At 45.4% G+C, this 18,177-nt stretch overlaps 1 protein-coding gene across 6 annotated transcripts in view; it reads right to left on the reverse strand.

Annotated features, from left to right (window-relative positions):
- LOC135385826 (uncharacterized) overlaps positions 1-18,177 on the reverse strand; it is a 109,955-nt gene that overhangs the window by 6,645 nt on the left and 85,133 nt on the right. For 3 of the 6 annotated variants that reach the window (XR_010420510.1, XR_010420508.1, XR_010420509.1), the window contains exons 2-5: positions 5,937-6,026; positions 3,047-3,162; positions 2,937-2,993; positions 2,719-2,830 (exon numbers count right to left, since the gene is read on the reverse strand). Coding sequence is in view for 3 of the 6 variants with exons in the window: in XM_064615359.1 (XP_064471429.1) it covers positions 2,719-2,830; positions 2,937-2,993; positions 3,047-3,162; positions 5,937-6,026; positions 13,410-13,744 (710 nt within the window). In the remaining 3 variants the exon portion in view is untranslated. Of the gene's footprint in view, positions 1-2,718; positions 2,831-2,936; positions 2,994-3,046; positions 3,163-5,936; positions 6,027-10,497; positions 10,530-13,409; positions 13,769-18,177 lie in introns of those variants that run through there. The other 3 variants (XM_064615360.1, XM_064615359.1, XM_064615361.1) reach the window with 3 other exon arrangements.

Consider the following 18,177-nt stretch of genomic DNA (forward strand, 5'->3'; position numbering starts at 1 on the left):
CTCCGTGCATCCTCATTTGTTTTATCGCAATGCTGAAGATGCCCCACTCACCTTCGCGTGTGTCAATGCCTGTATCAACCTTCGCTTATATCAATACAGAGTTTTAGTACACCGTACGCTATCGCATTTGCGTACCTAAGGGATAGCGTTGGTGTTTCTGCGCACTGCGCGAGGCTTTCTTTCTGTTATGGGCGTGCGCAGAACTACCAACGCCATCCCCTACGTACGCAAAGGCGCTAGTGTACGATGCACTAAAACTCTCTATTGACTCAACGGCATCGCATCCGTGCGACATCGGCCATATATACATCGCCGCAAACCCAAACAAGCGTCACGACGATAACCACAACTGAGGGTAATGCCGAGTCAACAGTTCATGGCAAGGCGGACACCCCAGCAGGCCGCAGCACAAATGGGATAGTCGAAACGCTCTTCCCCTTTATTTCTCCTAAGCGCCGCTAGGTTGGCTCGTTTGAGCCACCCAAGACACGCTAATGGCACGGCACACGTCTGATTTCGCGGTACGTTGGTGCTGCACCACGGAGTTCTTAGGGGTTCACTTACTTCGCGGGGCGCTAATTTCTCGGAAAAATAACTTTCGCAAAGCTCCCGGAAATTAAGTCCTCGCGCAAATTATACTACCGGTATTCCAGTACTACCAGTAACGCGTAGGTGTAGCCACTTCGTTTTGAGAAAGGCATTGAAAATGGACCATTGCAATCTTCGGGATCTTTTATCTCAAAGCGGGGCGGCGGTAGAACTTGGCATTCCTTGTTTTCATGCTCGCTAAGTGCTGCATGCACACATGTTGCGTTCGCTTAATGTAGGTACCACATACAGGGTCAATTGAAAAATAGCCATACGAGGCAGCGCTTGAGAGAGGCACGCACTGAGAGATAGACAATGGGTAAGGTAACCATGGTGACCAGTACAAAGATTATAGTACGTACTTTCACCCTCCTTTTCGTGCGAATAACCGTAGATTTTCCGTCGTCCTTGAACGACATAGCCTACTTTTCTTTTTGTAGGTCTCCGTACGCATATTGTGCTGCAATATTTAAATATGAAGGGTAGAATGACGTCGAACTTGCATGTAGCAGCATACGTTATGGGTAGATATAGTTCGAGCAGGCCATGCACAACACACTGCGGAACGCACAGATAACAAGGTATCATGATGTGTTTCTTCGCCTTTTTATGCAAAATGTTAGCGTAAATTTAGAGCAGACTACTAATCCGGACAGAAATACTGAATGGGCGCTGCGACCGGGCACTTCCAAAGCCCGTAGTTACACCTTATGATTTTGGTAATATGAGACGTACACATTGTGTTGCACGTTGTATCGCTAAGGGCACAACTTAGAGGTCACGTAGAGCAGTTGACACCACCATACCTCACAAGATCATGTCTGTGAAGTTTTGCTACATTATGTCATATATAATGTTGAAGAAGCACGCGACGAAAGAATGCTTTGTGCAACTCTGTGGTTAAGGCACGCGATGAAGTAATTTTCTGTCCTGCACTCTATTCCACGGGCACAGTTTCACTTGACAAGGCCGCCCACATAATGGGGGTAATGGCGCCGTTCAGATCTGTACTTTGTTGTAACGGCCTCCTTGAGTGAATATGCAAAGCAAGCCCACTCATAGCTTGAAAGAATCCTGTGTACACATGCACCAGAGAGAATATGACGCTGTGCAGACTTGTACGTATTTGGAGTATTGTATTTAAAATACTGTATTTTAAATACAATTTTCGGTATTTTGGTACTCTACTCAAAACTTTTTGTTTCGTGTATTTGTACTCTATTTCAAATACATTTTATGGTATTTTCTACTCAATACTCTAATTACATATTTTGGATCTCCCTCTCAGACTTTCTGTGTCTCGTCTTTCCATTATCTTGCTTGTTCAGTGGAAATTTCCTGAGTTCCTTGGACTTGACCCGGAGATAGGCCCTTCTTGGAAGTCCCCATTTAGAGATCTTGCCCTGTGTGTACTAATCCTTGGCCTGTCAAGGTTCTATTATGTGTGCCGTGCCCTAACATGGTTATGCCGAATTATGACCTCACCGAGCAGGGACATGCTAGAAGTTTGCTTTGTTCTGGGTCATATATACTTAGTGGAGATTTATGTGGTATCTCTTTGTCATCTTTTTGGGACTTGTGTTTAGATGACTCCTATCACACAGCGGCGGTCAGCATAGTGCGCGGGGTTTAGGTGATTCATGTCACGTAGCGGCGACTTACCGCATTGACCACTGACTGGTAACTTTTTGCGTTCAAGAATAAATAGTATCTTAATTGTATTTCAAATACTTTTTGAAGTATTTTGTACTCTATCTTAATTACATTAATTTTCATGTATTTATACTCTATCTTAATTACATTCTAACGTTAGTATTTATTATCTTATCTTAAATACATTTTTAAGTATCTTGTACACGTCTGACGCTGTGTCAGCAGCTCTCAGTGCATAAACATTGCACGACGTTCCTTCCTTCAGACGGCATTTCATTTGCTCAGTGTCTTGGAAAAGCAGTTCATGGGAGCGGAGACAGAAGTGGATACGAAAAAAAAATCGTTATTGCGTGTGCAAACGTCGTGTCAACCTCGATTTTTCGAAGTTTGCATTTCACACAGGATGCTGACGAGTCGTACGTCAACGGGGAGAAATTGCGGAACGGCGCAAGGTCATCGAGAGTCAACAGTACTTACAGCCCAGGAGAGTCCGACGTTGCATTTTTATCCGGTGAGGTGTGATGTGCCGTACGAGAGGGTTGGGAAAGGCGCAGGTTAGCCGTACTGGAGTGGGCCACATGGGGAGTCGCTGTGGCAAGAAACAACTGCATCAGTCTACGAGCCACCTTGGAGGCTCATGAAAAACAAAGTGTCGTTGTGGGCGGGAGGAGTACGCGAAATGTAATTATGCTTACTCGTACTTGTTGAGTCTTTCAACTGCCGCTTTCGTAACTGCCCGCCATTCTTGTACACTGTAAACAAAGTACCTACTTTGGAGTTTGTCGGTTACCCTGGCGAAACTCACGTGATATCGTCGAGTACCCGAAAAGTGCTGTGCAAGTAAGCACGCCGAGGATCAACACGGAGTACGCGAAAAGACTAGTCACTCGCAGAGTCTTCGTGGGATGCTCTCTTGCGGGGCTGGAATGGTTGGAAGTATGCGTTAGTTTTGCAAGAGCTCCTATTTGTACTCCACACAGTGCACCGCCCGACATGTACACAGGAAATGCCAATAAAATTACCGTGTTCTCTCCACAGGAATACAAATACAAATTAATAACATAAAAAGTAATACATGTATAAAAATTTCAGGACAGTCAGCCGTGGTTATCTACATTTCCTGTGATGGTTCCGTTCCATCATGAGAGCTAGATAAAGGTAGATGAAGTATTGCTGCAGGTGAAACACAACTGTGGGTGCTGAACCTTTCCGTCGACAGTTGCCTCCCAGAGGCCTCAAAACTCAAATCTAGTCGCAGGCCGCATTGACCTTAGACCACATTATGAACGGCCAGACAGAAAATAATGGCGGTAATTACCATAAAATACCCTGATATACCATAGAATAAATAAAAACATTCACGAAAAACAGGAGTTGTGATTGTGGAGCCGGACTATGCATTCAGAATTCATTGCTGAATACATGCTGAAAATATGAAAAACGATTCGAGAAGACTACGTAGTCCCACAAACGATTATGACAATATTCAGAAGCACTGCAATAATTTCCTACATATATGCACTCTATAGTTGCCTTTGCTTACAGTTTCAAGTTGGAAAAGGAAGGAAAAATCAGAGAGAAACAGCTAGCTGATATTATTGACAATCGATGGCTCTATACCCTCGACCTCTACTCTAGGCTGTATCGCCAGAGATATCGAGACAATGTGCGTAGGCGTTTGCACGAGCATTATCTGCTCTGTGTACATGGTGATACACACGCTGTACATCCTCTGCACGGTGGCCCATTGGAGAAAACGGAGATGCGATGCAGAGAATAGACGACATAGGGCAGACATGCAGCGGAGCCGTGTAATGTTCTCGGACGAGAGATGGTCCCAGCTAATTTGCGACTTTTGACGCGTTTGTTTTCTGGTTGTATAGTAGCCAACTTTTTAAGTCGCATAATCCACCTGCAAAAGTGCGTACAAACGCACTCACCAGTTTTCTGTCCAATAGGTCAGACACCTAGCGTTGTAAACCCTAGCATATCTCCTATCCACTGTAGGGTACACTATACTTGCAAGTCGAACGGAGACCACTGTCGTCCAGTTCAGCGACGGAGCAATGAATTCCCTTCGTCATCACGTGACAGTTCTACCAGTGCGGGAAGCGGTTACACTTTTACCTAGGGCATTTCACCGGAGCGACAAATAAGTAAGCACACGGGAGGGGTGCAAATACATTTATGGTCTAATTCAGTTGTTTTTCTGCGTATAGGTGCCGACAGTGAAAGAAGTATCTGTTCACCTCATGTGTCAGCTGACGGCTAAGGCTCATGTTGGGATACATTTCGCTTGCAGGCTAATCTCCACGTTGGTCGATAAACAAATCGCCGCAAATTGCCGTGCAACAAGTGGTATGCCACCAAAACTTGGCAGTTGCGTGAATTTTCATGAGCAAACGCCAGTATCGGCCTTACTTAAGAATTTGTTTAAACATTTCTCGAACGCATCGACAGCCAGTTTGTTCCAAATGTGGGACGGAGGAACAAAGATAGTAACAGACATGGTTCACGCGTACAACAAAGAACGATGTCTGAACATGCTGCATAACATGACGTAGAGGGTCGATTGTCAACCCGGCCTAACGCGGCTATAAGTCTGTGACGACACTCAGAGTATCTTGGGCACGTAACTATAATATGTTCGACGTCTTCGATTGAGCCACAGACTGGACAATTCGGAGTGCAGAAGGTGCTGGGCCCATGGCCAACGAGCACTCAACTGCCAGCTTTGCGAGCGTTACACAGTTTTTAAGGGGCACCAAGCTGTTAGACGGGCTATGACCCTGTCTGTGGCGTTCGTTGCCGCTTCGCGACATCTCCAGTGGGTGTGGGTGGACGTGTCTGGCATTCCTTTCCTTAGGGGATCTGGGGTAGCCGGCCCTTGTGATGAGGGCTACAAGCCCCATTTTTTTCTTTCAATCATCATCATCATCAACATGACGTAGAGCAGAAACCCACAGGATATTAGATTTTGCGATTGCCCAATATACAGTCCACTATACGCCGCTAAAACAAAGCTTTGCAAGGGTTTGCTCGGACCGGCTAATCGTTGCCAAGCTTGAGAAAGCACGACGTCAGCGCAGCCCGAAATATTTCTGTGTGCGCATATTTTGTGCGTGCCCGCCTAACAGAATGATGGGAATGCATCTACAGACGTATATCCACACCACTACACAATTGGGCAACAACTTGTTCAGACGTTTTCTGGTGTGAGGACCTTGACCCCAGCTGACTACGACATCAATCGTACGGAAGCCGGAGAAGTTCTGAATTGGTGGCACACTTTCCCCGCGAAGAGTTCGTTAGCAGGGCACAGTACACAAGCATCGCATGAAGCTTCAAGGGCAAACGCTGTACGGCGATCAATCGTTGATAAACTGTTCGACGGCAGTGTCGGCAAGGCTTATGTAACTCTATTACATAACTACATTCCGCCGCCTTTTACCTCACATTTGCCGTAGGGGCCTCCTCGTTGGCGAAGCAACTTTACAGATCATATATTTCATATTTTGCACGGGAGCTTTATAACCATTTATTGCAGTGCGGGTTTACAGCAGGGATGTTGAGGCTGACGAGCCCCATTTTCCAGTTTTTCTTATTTCTTTTTTTTTTTCGTGAGCTGTAGCATAACACTGAAATTATTTTGTTTGACAGCTGCGAATGACGCGGTTACATAAGGGTCAATATACCTGTCACGTATCGAAGGAGCTGATGCCCCGTGTCTTCCAAGAAGGGTCTGAGTGTCGATGCTCGTTTGGTAGACAGATCCGCTGCTATTCCTGCGGTGATAATGTTGCAATGAAACATGCGTCAAACAGAGGGGGCTCAAAGTGACGTTAAGCTTACGCAGATCATACGTCGTCTCCCTTCTAAGTGAATATGTGTTGAAACAATCATACTGATGCAAGCTGAACCTTACTAGAATTCGGAAGTCAGACTGCTCAATTGCGCTTCATCGAAATATGCAAGTTCCTCGTGTTCGACAGGATATAATTTAGCTTAATCGGCAGTTGCTACATAGCGTTGAATCGGATCATTAACAACGAATATCTGTACAGCTTTGAAGAGTGTCGCGAATATGTTCAGAATACTACTCGCACTGTTTGCGCCGTTGTGAAAACGTGCACGCGTTGGCAGCTTACGTAGATACGAAAATAACTGTGCAGTCTGCAGCTCGCAGCTTGCAGTGGAGATGTTGTGGGAAAGATACCATTTATTGTGCAGGAAGGGAGTTGCCTCAGGACAGAAGCCGCTGATATTTCGAACAGAGACTGTTCTTCTTCTGGGCACCGTCCTCATCATTGGCATGGTATTTAAAGCAGGGTATCGAACCGCAAAAAATACGGGTTCGGTTCGGGTTCGGGTTCGCGTTGTTTTGGTTTCGTTCCGGTTCAGTTCCGGTTCGGCCACACCAGAAATCGAACCGGTTCGCAAACCGGTTCGCAGCCCCGAACCGGTTCGCGAACCGGTTCAACGCTTCCGTTTTATATTTTCCATAAAACTGCTTTTATCAGGAAATGCGTGGTTAATAGCTTACTGCTGTTGTCTGCAGTGACGTCTCTAGCGGTGAGGTAGCCCTTTAGCGAGAGAAATGAGAAATCGATGAACACTTATTGCAACTAGAGTTCACGCTGTTGAAGCGGTGTAGTCCTGCTACTTTCTGTTCCCAAAATCTCTTTTTTCACACGCACAGTGCCAGCAAGATACACTTGAAGGAAGCCTAATAAGATGGACAGCGTAACATAGACGACAGTAGATGCCGGCACACTGCCTTCGCAATCGCCTTCGTGAATCGATCTGAAACCGTACTGAAGCATGTCGAAAATAAGCCTGCCAGCCTTACTCTGTCCGAGCTCACAGCAGTGTACTAGTTAATCCACAACACAACGGCAATGTGTCACGACACAACTGCGCTACCAATAAGCAGAACCACATTTACTTTTCAAACCACGACCAATCAAACAGGCACCGTTCTGCGTACGCTCCTTCTCCACTTCTCATGTTTCTGACTTGTTTAATTTGTACTGCTGACATGTAAAGGGAAATCTTGGGCGCTTATTTGATCACATATTCGTCCTGTAGAGCTATATAACTGGCCTACTCCATTCGTGTTTCATTCGTCCGCGTGGCACCTCGTCTCTGAAGAGTAGACGCGGTACCGCGTGCGTGGGGCGCTAGCCGCGGCGCTCACAAGGACAACTGCGCTTCAACATGTTAAAAAGACGCTGAAAGTATACTTACTATACGTCGTCGTCTGACTGCTAGGTGAACATTTCTGAAATCCATAGGCGCGTGATGATGATACCAATGTGTCTTCGTTCGGGGATAGAGAGGAACTCTTATGCTGACTTCTTTTATGTCCGAACCGTTTTGTTGCGAACCGGTTACCGCTACTATTTTTTACGGTTCTGCTCCGGTTCGGGTTCAACAGTGTCATGAAAATTTCGGTTCGGGTTCGGGTTCGGTTCCGGCAAAAATAACGGTCCGGGTACGGTTTTCGGTTCGGGTTCGGGTTCGGTTCGACACCCTGATTTAAAGGGTTATGTGTGACGTGTTTAAAGGTTCATGCGAATTGTGAATCAACAGCCCCTATCTGTTCAAAATATCGGCGGCTTCTGTCCTGAGGCAACTCCCTTCCTACATCTCTACCGGTTCGCTGGATTTCTACCCATCTACATTTATTGTGCAGTTTCATGAGAAGTAGTGAAATTTACTGGACAGAAGGACAGACGGCTATGCCCAATGGCTAGTCTACGTAGCCCTTCAATGTTTACTCGGCGGAATTCACGAATGGCGCGAGCACTTTATGTCGGCTTTTGCAATATTCAGAGCCTTGCCCACTGGAAAAGGAGCAGAAACAAAATGCCATGTGTAAGTTTGTGGAATCTCGAGAGCGGGTACGGGAGGCTCAAGCGCCCATGTTACGGTAACGTACCGGTATTCTTGTAAGGACAGAATCTTACTTCAATGTAGAACCCCACTTCGAAGTCATGGTTTTGGTTTATAGAGAGCGCAGTGGGAAGTGCAAAATAGTGCACGAGCCGCTCATCCGCTCAAATTCCCGATTACTATAACGGATTCACGATTCCCGGTCCGAAGAGACAATAAGCTATAATAGCCTCATTTCTTTGAAATGTCCGACAGCATGTTGCTAATCTTTGATATGACAGCTTCCTTTATCATACCGTGTTCGTAGGGTTGCTTCCGTCGCAATAAAACTCGCTATGGCAGGGTATCGAACCCGGAACTCTAGTACGACGTTCATTAAACCGCGTCCTTCATTCACTGAAGGATAACTCACAAAAACGAGCTTCTTCTTCGCTGAAATGTAACTCGCTTAACTGTAAAGCCTTCTGTAGCACGTAATTACCAAAAACGGCCCAGGAAGACGTAAGGAAACTATAATACTGTAAAAGTGGATAATTTCGCGGTCTTAATCATTCGCGAATTTGTGTGGAAGCGCGTCTCGGGAATATTTCGCGGGACCTTAATTTTGCGAATTCGTGTGGAAGCGGACGGAAGTGGAAGTCGCGGAATCAGGAAGGTCGGGGATTCGTGACACTGCCGGTAGGTGTTATAAAGCCTCTACTTGCCAGCTGGCTTATAGGGGCTTACCATGAACTCCAATCATGTGACAATGACATACGTGCTGGTTTTGTAAAAGCAAGTATCTCCAATGCCAAGTGATACAGAAGGCGAGTAAACGAATGATGTTCAAGTGGCTTTTCCATAGACCTCTCCCTGTTTGTAAACAAATGACGTCATAATGGTCGACAGCGCCACCAATTCGGTAGAGTTGAACTACGGTCGAATCTAGGGGCGAACAAGGTCGCGCCCGAAAGCCACGGTCGTGAGGGGATTACGACGGTCCCCGAAAGGGACGCGACCTTCGGTCCTACTTGTCTTTCAATAGGAGGCAGCGAACAAGTGACCATTCGTGGAACCCAGCCCTCCCCTTCCGATTAGTTTCGGCTTCAGTCTGTCTACCAACGTCATGATGACGTTTCTCGGGTACAGATCTATTATAGCAGTGTTTGACAAGAACCAATTTGTGAGAATAAAAATCGTCAAGTAAGTCGATTTCTCTTTGTGGAGCTCATAACGTCGCGAATTCCAGCGCCCATACTTTTTCATCCCGGCTACCTATATTTCGCGGAACCTTAATTCCGGCTACCTATATTCCGGCGGGAAGTGTTTGAAAATGACCTTGACATGTGTCTCTTTGGTCTTAATGCACTGGACAGATGGATAACCCGAGAAAAATAATAGTTTGCGCTAGCAGAACTGATTGTCCGTGCGCGTGTAAATGCAACTTTTGTCATCTGTGTCAGTTTATATTCATGAGTCAGCTGTAAATTGTCCACACTTCTTGACTAGTCCTTGGCAAACATGCTTGGTAAAACTTTAGAACAATGACAACCAACATGGGCCTATACAAGCTAAATTTGCAATGCACGTTATGAGTACTTTAAATGCATTTGAAGTATGGTACTTAGCACTGTTCTTAAAGTACGCATGATGTCAGGTACTTAGTACTGCATTTCAAGTACATATTTTCAAGTACTTTGTCGAACATTGCCTGCCCTGAAACATGCTCGGTGAAGCATCGTGCTGAGCATTTACGAAGCCAAACGGGAAGCACCGCTTTCTGCCTCTTAAAAAAAGAACACGAACGAGGGTCGAAGGCTTGCGATGAGTTCGACACAATTGTACAGGAAGCAGAAAAACGTACAAGAGAAACAAGGTAAATGGGCTCCATATCTCTTGTTTCTAGTGTTGCATATGTATTTTTGGGACAGTGGGACGCGCAGTAACGTTTCTATTACACTTGATCACTTTGCTTAGACTCCGCTGACATTCCACCCCACTTCAGACTTCAGTGCATCATTGCGGCCACAAATGACACGGCTGTGTACAGCCAATTAGGCAAGTTAATGGCGCACCTCCACTTGGGATACTTTCCCAATTGTCGAGGCTTAGCGCGGCACCCGGACTACGTTGTCTCTACCATGACTTTTACTTCGCCCGCTTCTCGCAGTTACAGCGTGAAAACAGCTCGTAGTTAATAAACTCTAGTAGCCAGTGCGGAAGGTAGCCTTCTTTTGCGTGTGGCTCAGTGTTCAACCCTCAGCGCGTCAAGATACTGCTGGCTCTTCTGCTGGCTCATTAGGTAGCAGTGAAGGCAAGTCACGAAGATGCCATAAGCGTGTATGTATACTTCTACTTCCTGTCGGGAAAACACCTTCGTACGGGAAAATACGCCGCATGCCTCCAGCCAGTCGGACGTAGCCTCCTCCCTAGACAAGCCTCGTTCCAATGACCCCACGAGGGCTGGCATCAAACTGAAGGACATCCGATTAGCTTCCTTTAATGCATGCCTCGGAAGATGATGACGTAAGCAATCGTGCACCTCAGAATGATAAGCCGTTAGCACCACTAGGATTACATCATTTCTTTTCGATTACATCGACTTTTTTTTTCAGATTTGCTCAAACTGGAATCGTTCCATCGCATCATTTTGTTGCGCGCTCCTACTGCTTACCAGTGCCACCCCCTTTTTTTTTCTTTTAGAACGTGACCGGCTACCACGACTGACCACTGAGCGGCTTTCCGTTTCTATCCTCTCTTTGTTTGTTTATATTTTTTGCGCTTATGCCTATGTGCAGCAGCGGCATCAACCATTTTTATTCATTCATGACAGGGCAAACCTTAGCGGGAAAGTAAAATTTTCACGTTTCGAACCTTAAAAAGTGTGAATATAAATTAGACAGAAGGTATTAGGAGGTCCTTTGTTTCAGACATATAACTTTGTTACAAAACACAATTACATGACTTTGAAAGCAACTCGGCTATAATCAAATCTAATCATACTATTCACGAGATCTACAGAAATCCATTCGGGATTACCAGTGCTTCAAAAATGAAATTCCAGCTGCTTCCTACACTACTGCAAAGTAATGTTTTGATCTCTCCATGGTCTTTATAGGATCGGTCCTCGTTTTAATTTTTTTTTTCATTTTAATTTCACCATGCACTCACATTTGAATAAATTTTGTGAAAGTGAACTCAACAGCAAAAGGGACTGCCTTATTAGCATGTTGAAATAACGAGACCACTTGCGCGTACTGGGCTGCTGTTGATGCATTCGCTAAAATAAAATAAAAGCATCCGTTACGAGTTATTTGGACTCCTAATCTGGTTAGATTTGATGCTGAAAGTCGTCATCCATTATTCATCATCCATTGAGCCGTCATTGGAGTCGTCATCCATTGGCTAGCCCTATGTTAACCAGCGGAACAAAGAAGAAATAACAAGAACAATAAATAATGAGAACGAAAACGAAGGTACAAATCTGTGTTCGTATAATCGAAATAGGACACCAATATATCAAATGACACGTAAACGGAAACGCTTATGATTATCGTGTCAGAATCGAAACTGCTAGTTTGCACGTCAAACAGTGTTCCGGACACCCTTTTGCCCTTCAGCATCGTTCACGAGACACATGTTTTCGCCTGGGTGGTACTGTGCTGTGGGTTTCATTGCTACATTCATTGGCAGGTGTCTCACTTTCTGTTCATAGCAAGAGAATCGCAACAATCTTCAATCGATTTAGTTGTTGGTGTCAACTGCATTATTCCGTCAGGCAGAATTGGCCCTATACAAAACAAGCAAGCAAGCAGTTCATCGTATAACACACGTCGTCACTCTTGCCGTGACGTCGCAAAATTGATGTCCATGGCTTGACGTCACTGGACAGCTGGACAGTTAAATATGTACTCCTTCCGCTTAAGTGTTTCTTTAGCCAACCTTACAATGGTGCAGAGGAGGAATCACACATTTTTGTGAAGTACACTCCAACCAAGCGAACGTCACTTTCACTACGTGCTTGCTACGAACAATGATGGCAATTACGAGAGATACGAATAAAAAGGGCGGCAAAATTTTTAGGCGTGCGCCACAATACCTTCCTCAAAATATTTTGCTTTGACTTAGAAACCACTCCTGCAAATATTCTTCCAACATTAAACAGATTGGCCTCAAACATGTGCCACAACAAAAATGGCCGCCGCCGGATCGCCGAGACCGCGAAGTTGTCACAGGCTGTTAACGAGAGTAACGACATGTTTTTTCGGCACAATGACACACTGTACTAAAACAAAATAAACACGCTGTGCACTTGTTTAAAAATATTGTGGTGTCGGGGCCCCTCGCTTTTTCTCCATACTTTTACCTGTACCACAAAGCCTGCCGTCGAGGCCACACACTCGGTCAGACGAAGAGAAGTGAAGTGAGCTTAGGGAACTCACTAAAACGTTAGTGCGCTTTCTGCCGAGTGTCACTAAAAGATGCTGTGCGACAGCACACGAATGACAGTAAGTGCAAGTGTGACTCGTTGAAAGTGACACTAAATTAGTCCGTCTGACAGGGGTATTAGTGTCACTTTTACAGAGTGGCACTTGCACTTAGTGTAATTCGTGTGCTGTCACATGATATCTTTTAGTGACACTCGGTAGAAAGTGCACTAACGATTTAGTGAGTTCCCCAAACTCACTTCACTTCATTTCGGAATACCGACTACGTAGCGTCCACAGCAGGTTGTGAGGTACAGGTAAAAATACTGAGGAAAACCATAAGGTTCCAGCCACCACCATATTTTTAAATCTGTATTTTCAACAGCGTGCTTGTATGATTTAAGTAACATTGCGCCGAAAGAACATGTAATTACTCTCGTTAACAGCCCGTGAAAGCTTCGCAGCCTGGTGATCTGTCAGCGGCCATATTTATTGTGGTCATACGGAGTACAAGTAACGATACGCAGTACGCACTTGTGTCATGCATGTCGTACTCCAAAGGAGTGGAATCAAATTTCCAGGTCAAAGAAAACCATTCTTACAACGGGATGGTGACGCACGCCTAAAAATTTTGCCGCAGTCCATTCTCATCTGTCGTCATTGCGATCACAGTTTCGCGACACTTACTTAGCCCGTGTGACAGGGGTATAAGCCTCCAAAGAAACAGTAAGTGACGTTTTTGCAAGGGAAAGGCACGTACAGATGTCATATTCTGGGCAGATGACTTCGGTAAGATTAGAGAATGACCTCTGCCAAGGCATGTGCAGTCACGAATGCAAAGCCAATCTCATTAGTCACTACTCTTACTGAGTGTCGGAATATGAAGCCAGTTGCGGTTCCACGGACCCCACACAAGACTGCTGCGAGGCGTTTTCTACAGTTGCACTTTCGCGGCGGCTGGTAACATGCGATGGACGGCTGCTCAACGGTGATCTCGTTGTAGTGCAGGATGGCACCAGTAAGTCCTCCGTGGGACCTCTCAGGAACGATAGCTCTGAACAAGTTATCATGTCTTCCGTGTTCATTTCATGGCCGAAAGAACTGTCCAGACCAGGGAGTATCTTGATGAGTACATTGCCGATACTAAACGGCAGGAAGCCTTGGAACGGAGGTTCACCAGAGGATCTCTGGGAGGCACTCATGATACAAAACGTTGCTCTGTAGTGGCTGACACTGCACGAGTTCTTCTTCTTCCGCCATCGTCATCTTCTCTATAGCCTTGACGACTAACGAATTCCTGTTGAATACTGATCGCTTAGACCTCTGTGATGATGTGTATGGCATTCCTTTCCTTAGGTGATCTGGGGTAGCCGGCTCTCGTGATGAGGGCTACAATCCCCATTTTTTTCTTTAAATCATCATCATCATCATCATCATCATCATGCGATCACGTGTCTTCATTGATAGGTAACTTTCTTTCGCAACAAACGTACGATTTGTTTCTTGCCGAGGACAGTTTTTGACAAACATATGATATACTCACTTTCGATCATTCCTCCCTATTGAAAATAATTCCTGAGGTTACCTCAGAGTCTGAGGACTTGAGGTATTATGGGACATCTGAGGTTTTGAGGTTGCCTCAGAGCTCGAGGCCTTGGGGCAACCTCAGAGTCTGAGATCCTGGAGTTACCTCAGAGCTTGAGGTCCTGGGGTTACCTCAGGTGCTGAGGTTTCCACAGGGTGGAACTCCAACCTGATAGATGAACAACACCGACCACCCATAGCACCACTTCGTGTTCAATGACTTTCTATTGTGATTGAGGTCATCGGGCTTTACATACTTTTTCAAACACTTTAATTTGTCGTTCAGTTTCGAACAGACTCTCCTATGGTTTCTTCGCCTTGCTCTGCTCCACCACAAAAGCGGGAACTTGTTGTACTGCCCCTCTCGAACCAAGGAAAAAGGGAGAAAGAGGGATGCTTCGCTCGAGCGGAGAAACTGAGTGCGGCGGTAAAAACGACACCGATGTTGCATGTTTCCCGCGTACATGTCTACAAAAGTTTCCATCTTTTGTAGATTCTTTGCACAACATTTCATTGTAATGGCGTTGCCAACCTGTTTGAAGCACATAGGAGCAGAAAGTATCGAAACAACTCCTGTTTGCAACTTTCTGTGCCATTTATGGCCCCTAACAAAAAATTAACGCGTAAACTTATTTCGTTTATCCTATAAAATTCGTGCTTATTGCGTTTTGAGATGATTCCTCATGCAAAAATCTGTAGTGTATTTTTCACACGAGTAATGTGATTACTGTTTGCATATTATCAAAACCCTCGAGACTAGGAAGCTACGAAAACAGACATTTGCGGAAGCGTCCGTCTCTCTTCGTAGTTCCCTATGTCTCGGGTTTTAGCAATATGAATTATTATGAGCAGCTCGCTTGCTTTTTAGCAATTCTTTCATTGTGATTTTTGTGTAACATTCGTATTGGTGTACAACTTGTTTTTGTTTACTGTGCTAGTAGAGCTTTAATTTATAACCGAATATAATTGAATTTATGCCTTCCTATGTGGATGACCCGAAATTTAATGTAACGTTTTGGCGTTGCGGTTTGGTGTAGGGTTAGTTAACGTTAACAATTTAATGAAGTTAACAAGATTAAATTAAAAGTCACCAAACTAAATTCTACTACAAAAACCTTGCGAACCTCTTCAAAGAAAAGAGCCCCTAAGAAATGGCTACCGAAATTCCCAAAGCAGTAAGGTGTATCAAGGTGTGAGGCGCTATGCTGATACTACAGATGAGCTGAGGTAACCCTAGGAGAGCTACGGTCTGGTCAGACGCCTTGAAGCGGAGCCTTAAAAGAACCACAGCCAGGTCTGGGGTTCTGAGGTTGAACCTCAGAATTGCTTGAGGTTACTTCAAAAGAGCGAAAGCAACCTCAGAATTTCTTGGGGTAACCCTAGAGGACCCACAGTCGGGTTTGTGGTCCTGAGGTAGGGCCTCAGGATTTCTTGAGGTAACCTCAGGAGAACCACAGACAGTTCTGAGGTATCCTCAGGATTTCTGTGGCAACCTCAAGACGTTTTTCCAATAGGGCTCCGTGGATATCTGACCGAATATTTCTGCTTCTGAGACACACGCTTCTAAAACGAGCCTTCTTGCTCCAAAACGTGATTTGTTCAAACATGACGTCTTCCGTAATTTGACGTTCCTTAAAACGTGTACAGTACCATACGAGTTCTACCGTGCATAACGTGTTCCGGCATTCAACGTCGGGAATAAAGTTCACCTCTTCCCGTCCTCATTTGCCCATACTGTTCATATGTACGTACAACGTCTGCTGTGTAAACAAGCCGCACCGTAAATTACGCTCCTCCGAGAGGGTGGATGACGCAAATGTGCCGCCGCAGTTCCAGATAAAGCGGCGTAAAACGCTTAAATTTCGCGGCCTTTCCCAAGCAGGACGGACGATTGGACGCGCTCGCCGGCCGATTGTGTCGGTGGCTTCTGGAACCCTTGTTGTACGGTGGCCTCTTTAGCCGGCCGTTTCACTTTTGCGTCCTGTTTCCCTTTCTTCGGGCGCAAGAGGTCAACCAATGAGGAGGTGGCGCGCTGCCTACGAAACTTCGTTTTCTTCGGGTACCCTGGGTTCCTCAGCTACACACCGGTGAGATAATAGGACACTCCTAAGTTTACAACAGCGACTGTTGGCAAGCTACACCGGAACAGGACGGTTTCCGTGGTTGCTTCGCGTTGTGTTCGCAGTGAAAGTGTGCTTCGGAGGCGCGGCGACCTTGAGGTGAGCATCGAACTCTCCGAATGGAGATTTCTCGTTCGGTTTTATGACAGTCTCTTTCCGCCCGAATGTCATTTCGTGCATAGCGTTGTAGAGGTGACGTAACTTGGATAACAAACTTGGAATTCACTTCGGAGGTAGTTCGTAGTCATCCCTATATTTGTTCTTTTGAACTATAAGTGCTCTTTCAAGCCTGATGTAGCTACTTCGTCAGATTTTCTTCAAACCGACGCCAATTTCCTTTTCTCCTTCTTTAAATTTCTGATGTGATAGGAAATCCCAAAACATGCATGTATATATATTGCTCAAATCCAATGCTTAAAACTCCGAGGAACAAACTAGGAAATGTGCGGGCGTCAAACGTTTCTACTTGCGCATTATTGCAAGTATGCAATGTATCTACCATCGCCGGTATCAGTGTTAGGCGCGTTTATAATATCTTTGGGTTTCGCGTTACCATCGATCTACACACCAGGCGGTAAGCATGAGCTAACGAGCGCAAAGTCACTACAAGTAACCGAAAGTTCTCCATTGGTGCACATCCACGTCGTCATCCTCATCGTCGAACAACTTCCCGAGCATGATATTGGCAGCATCCGACTAGATCCGACCGCCCTACCCTGCTCCAGCACTCCATCCAGCTCGTGTACTATACTAGATCCGACCGACTGATATTGTCATTCGCCAAACATGGCAATTCGTTCTTGTACTCGCTCTTCGCAGTGTTCATTTTCAAACATGACTCTATTCATTGCGGTGTTGACTCCTTCCCTTCATCATACGATGGCTAGCAAGTGGTCGCACCATTGTAAAAATCGCGATTTTCGCAAATTTCGAGAACGTTGTTTCCACGTGAAATTAAAATCCCGCAAACTATTGGTCTCGATGACACAACGTGTGCGTGCACTGGAATTCGTAATGAATGAGTTTCACGCAGTCGAAGTGACTTACTGAGTGCCTGTTTATTGAACACGTAGGATACGAATTCGGGAATTATTAAGAACGCGGAGTTAGCCACTTGTACAACATATATCGTCGATGTAGTGCAGCGTCTAAAATTTTAATCTACAATTTCTTTTTCGTTTTTTCAATTTTTTTCCCGTTTGTTCAATTAATTCGTTTCCTCATGAATATTGACTATGGCAATCCTATCGGAATTAGGTGTTCACACACACCTCCAAAGCCACGAAATAGGTGGTGCGCTTTCTCCATGGATTTCGGATGGATGGATATGTGAGGAAAAATATGGAGATAGTGGTTCCACAAGCGCGGGCCGGTCTACTCAATGACACATAAAACTGAGTGCTCAGCGACCGCTTGGGATTGCATGAGAAACGGAGATGGATTTTGTCGCTCCGCTGCACGCTTCTCTGCACAATTTAGCCACGAAGTAATGCTGCAGCCATACACGCAGGCATTTCCACAAGCGACTCTATGTTTGGGTCTTTCTGCGCTAAAAAGGCAGCCCAATTTCCCATTTCCTGTCCGAGAAAGCGGTGAGGCTATGATGAAGAAGAAAATGCGCGGAGCTGCGACCCGGCCATCATGATGTAGCACGAAACAATGGACTGCAGAAGGTGCGATAATGATGTCAGGAATACAAGCGGCATTCACTACCTCATAATCTCCGTAAGGCACTTACCCCAGCAGGCAAATTTCCTGTTAGTAATAGTCAATGGAAGAAGACAGACACGTATAAAATGATTTGACAAGTGGAGGAGAAAATAACGGTTTCCCCCAACAGCTGTCAACATAAAACGCCACTTCAACATCGCCCTATTCCCACGTGTCTTTTAACCTTTCTCTGTCTTGGATAACGCGAGGGCTGGTGATCG

This window comes from Ornithodoros turicata, chromosome 2 (assembly GCF_037126465.1).
Source record: "Ornithodoros turicata isolate Travis chromosome 2, ASM3712646v1, whole genome shotgun sequence".
Taxonomy (NCBI): Eukaryota; Metazoa; Arthropoda; class Arachnida; order Ixodida; family Argasidae; genus Ornithodoros; species Ornithodoros turicata.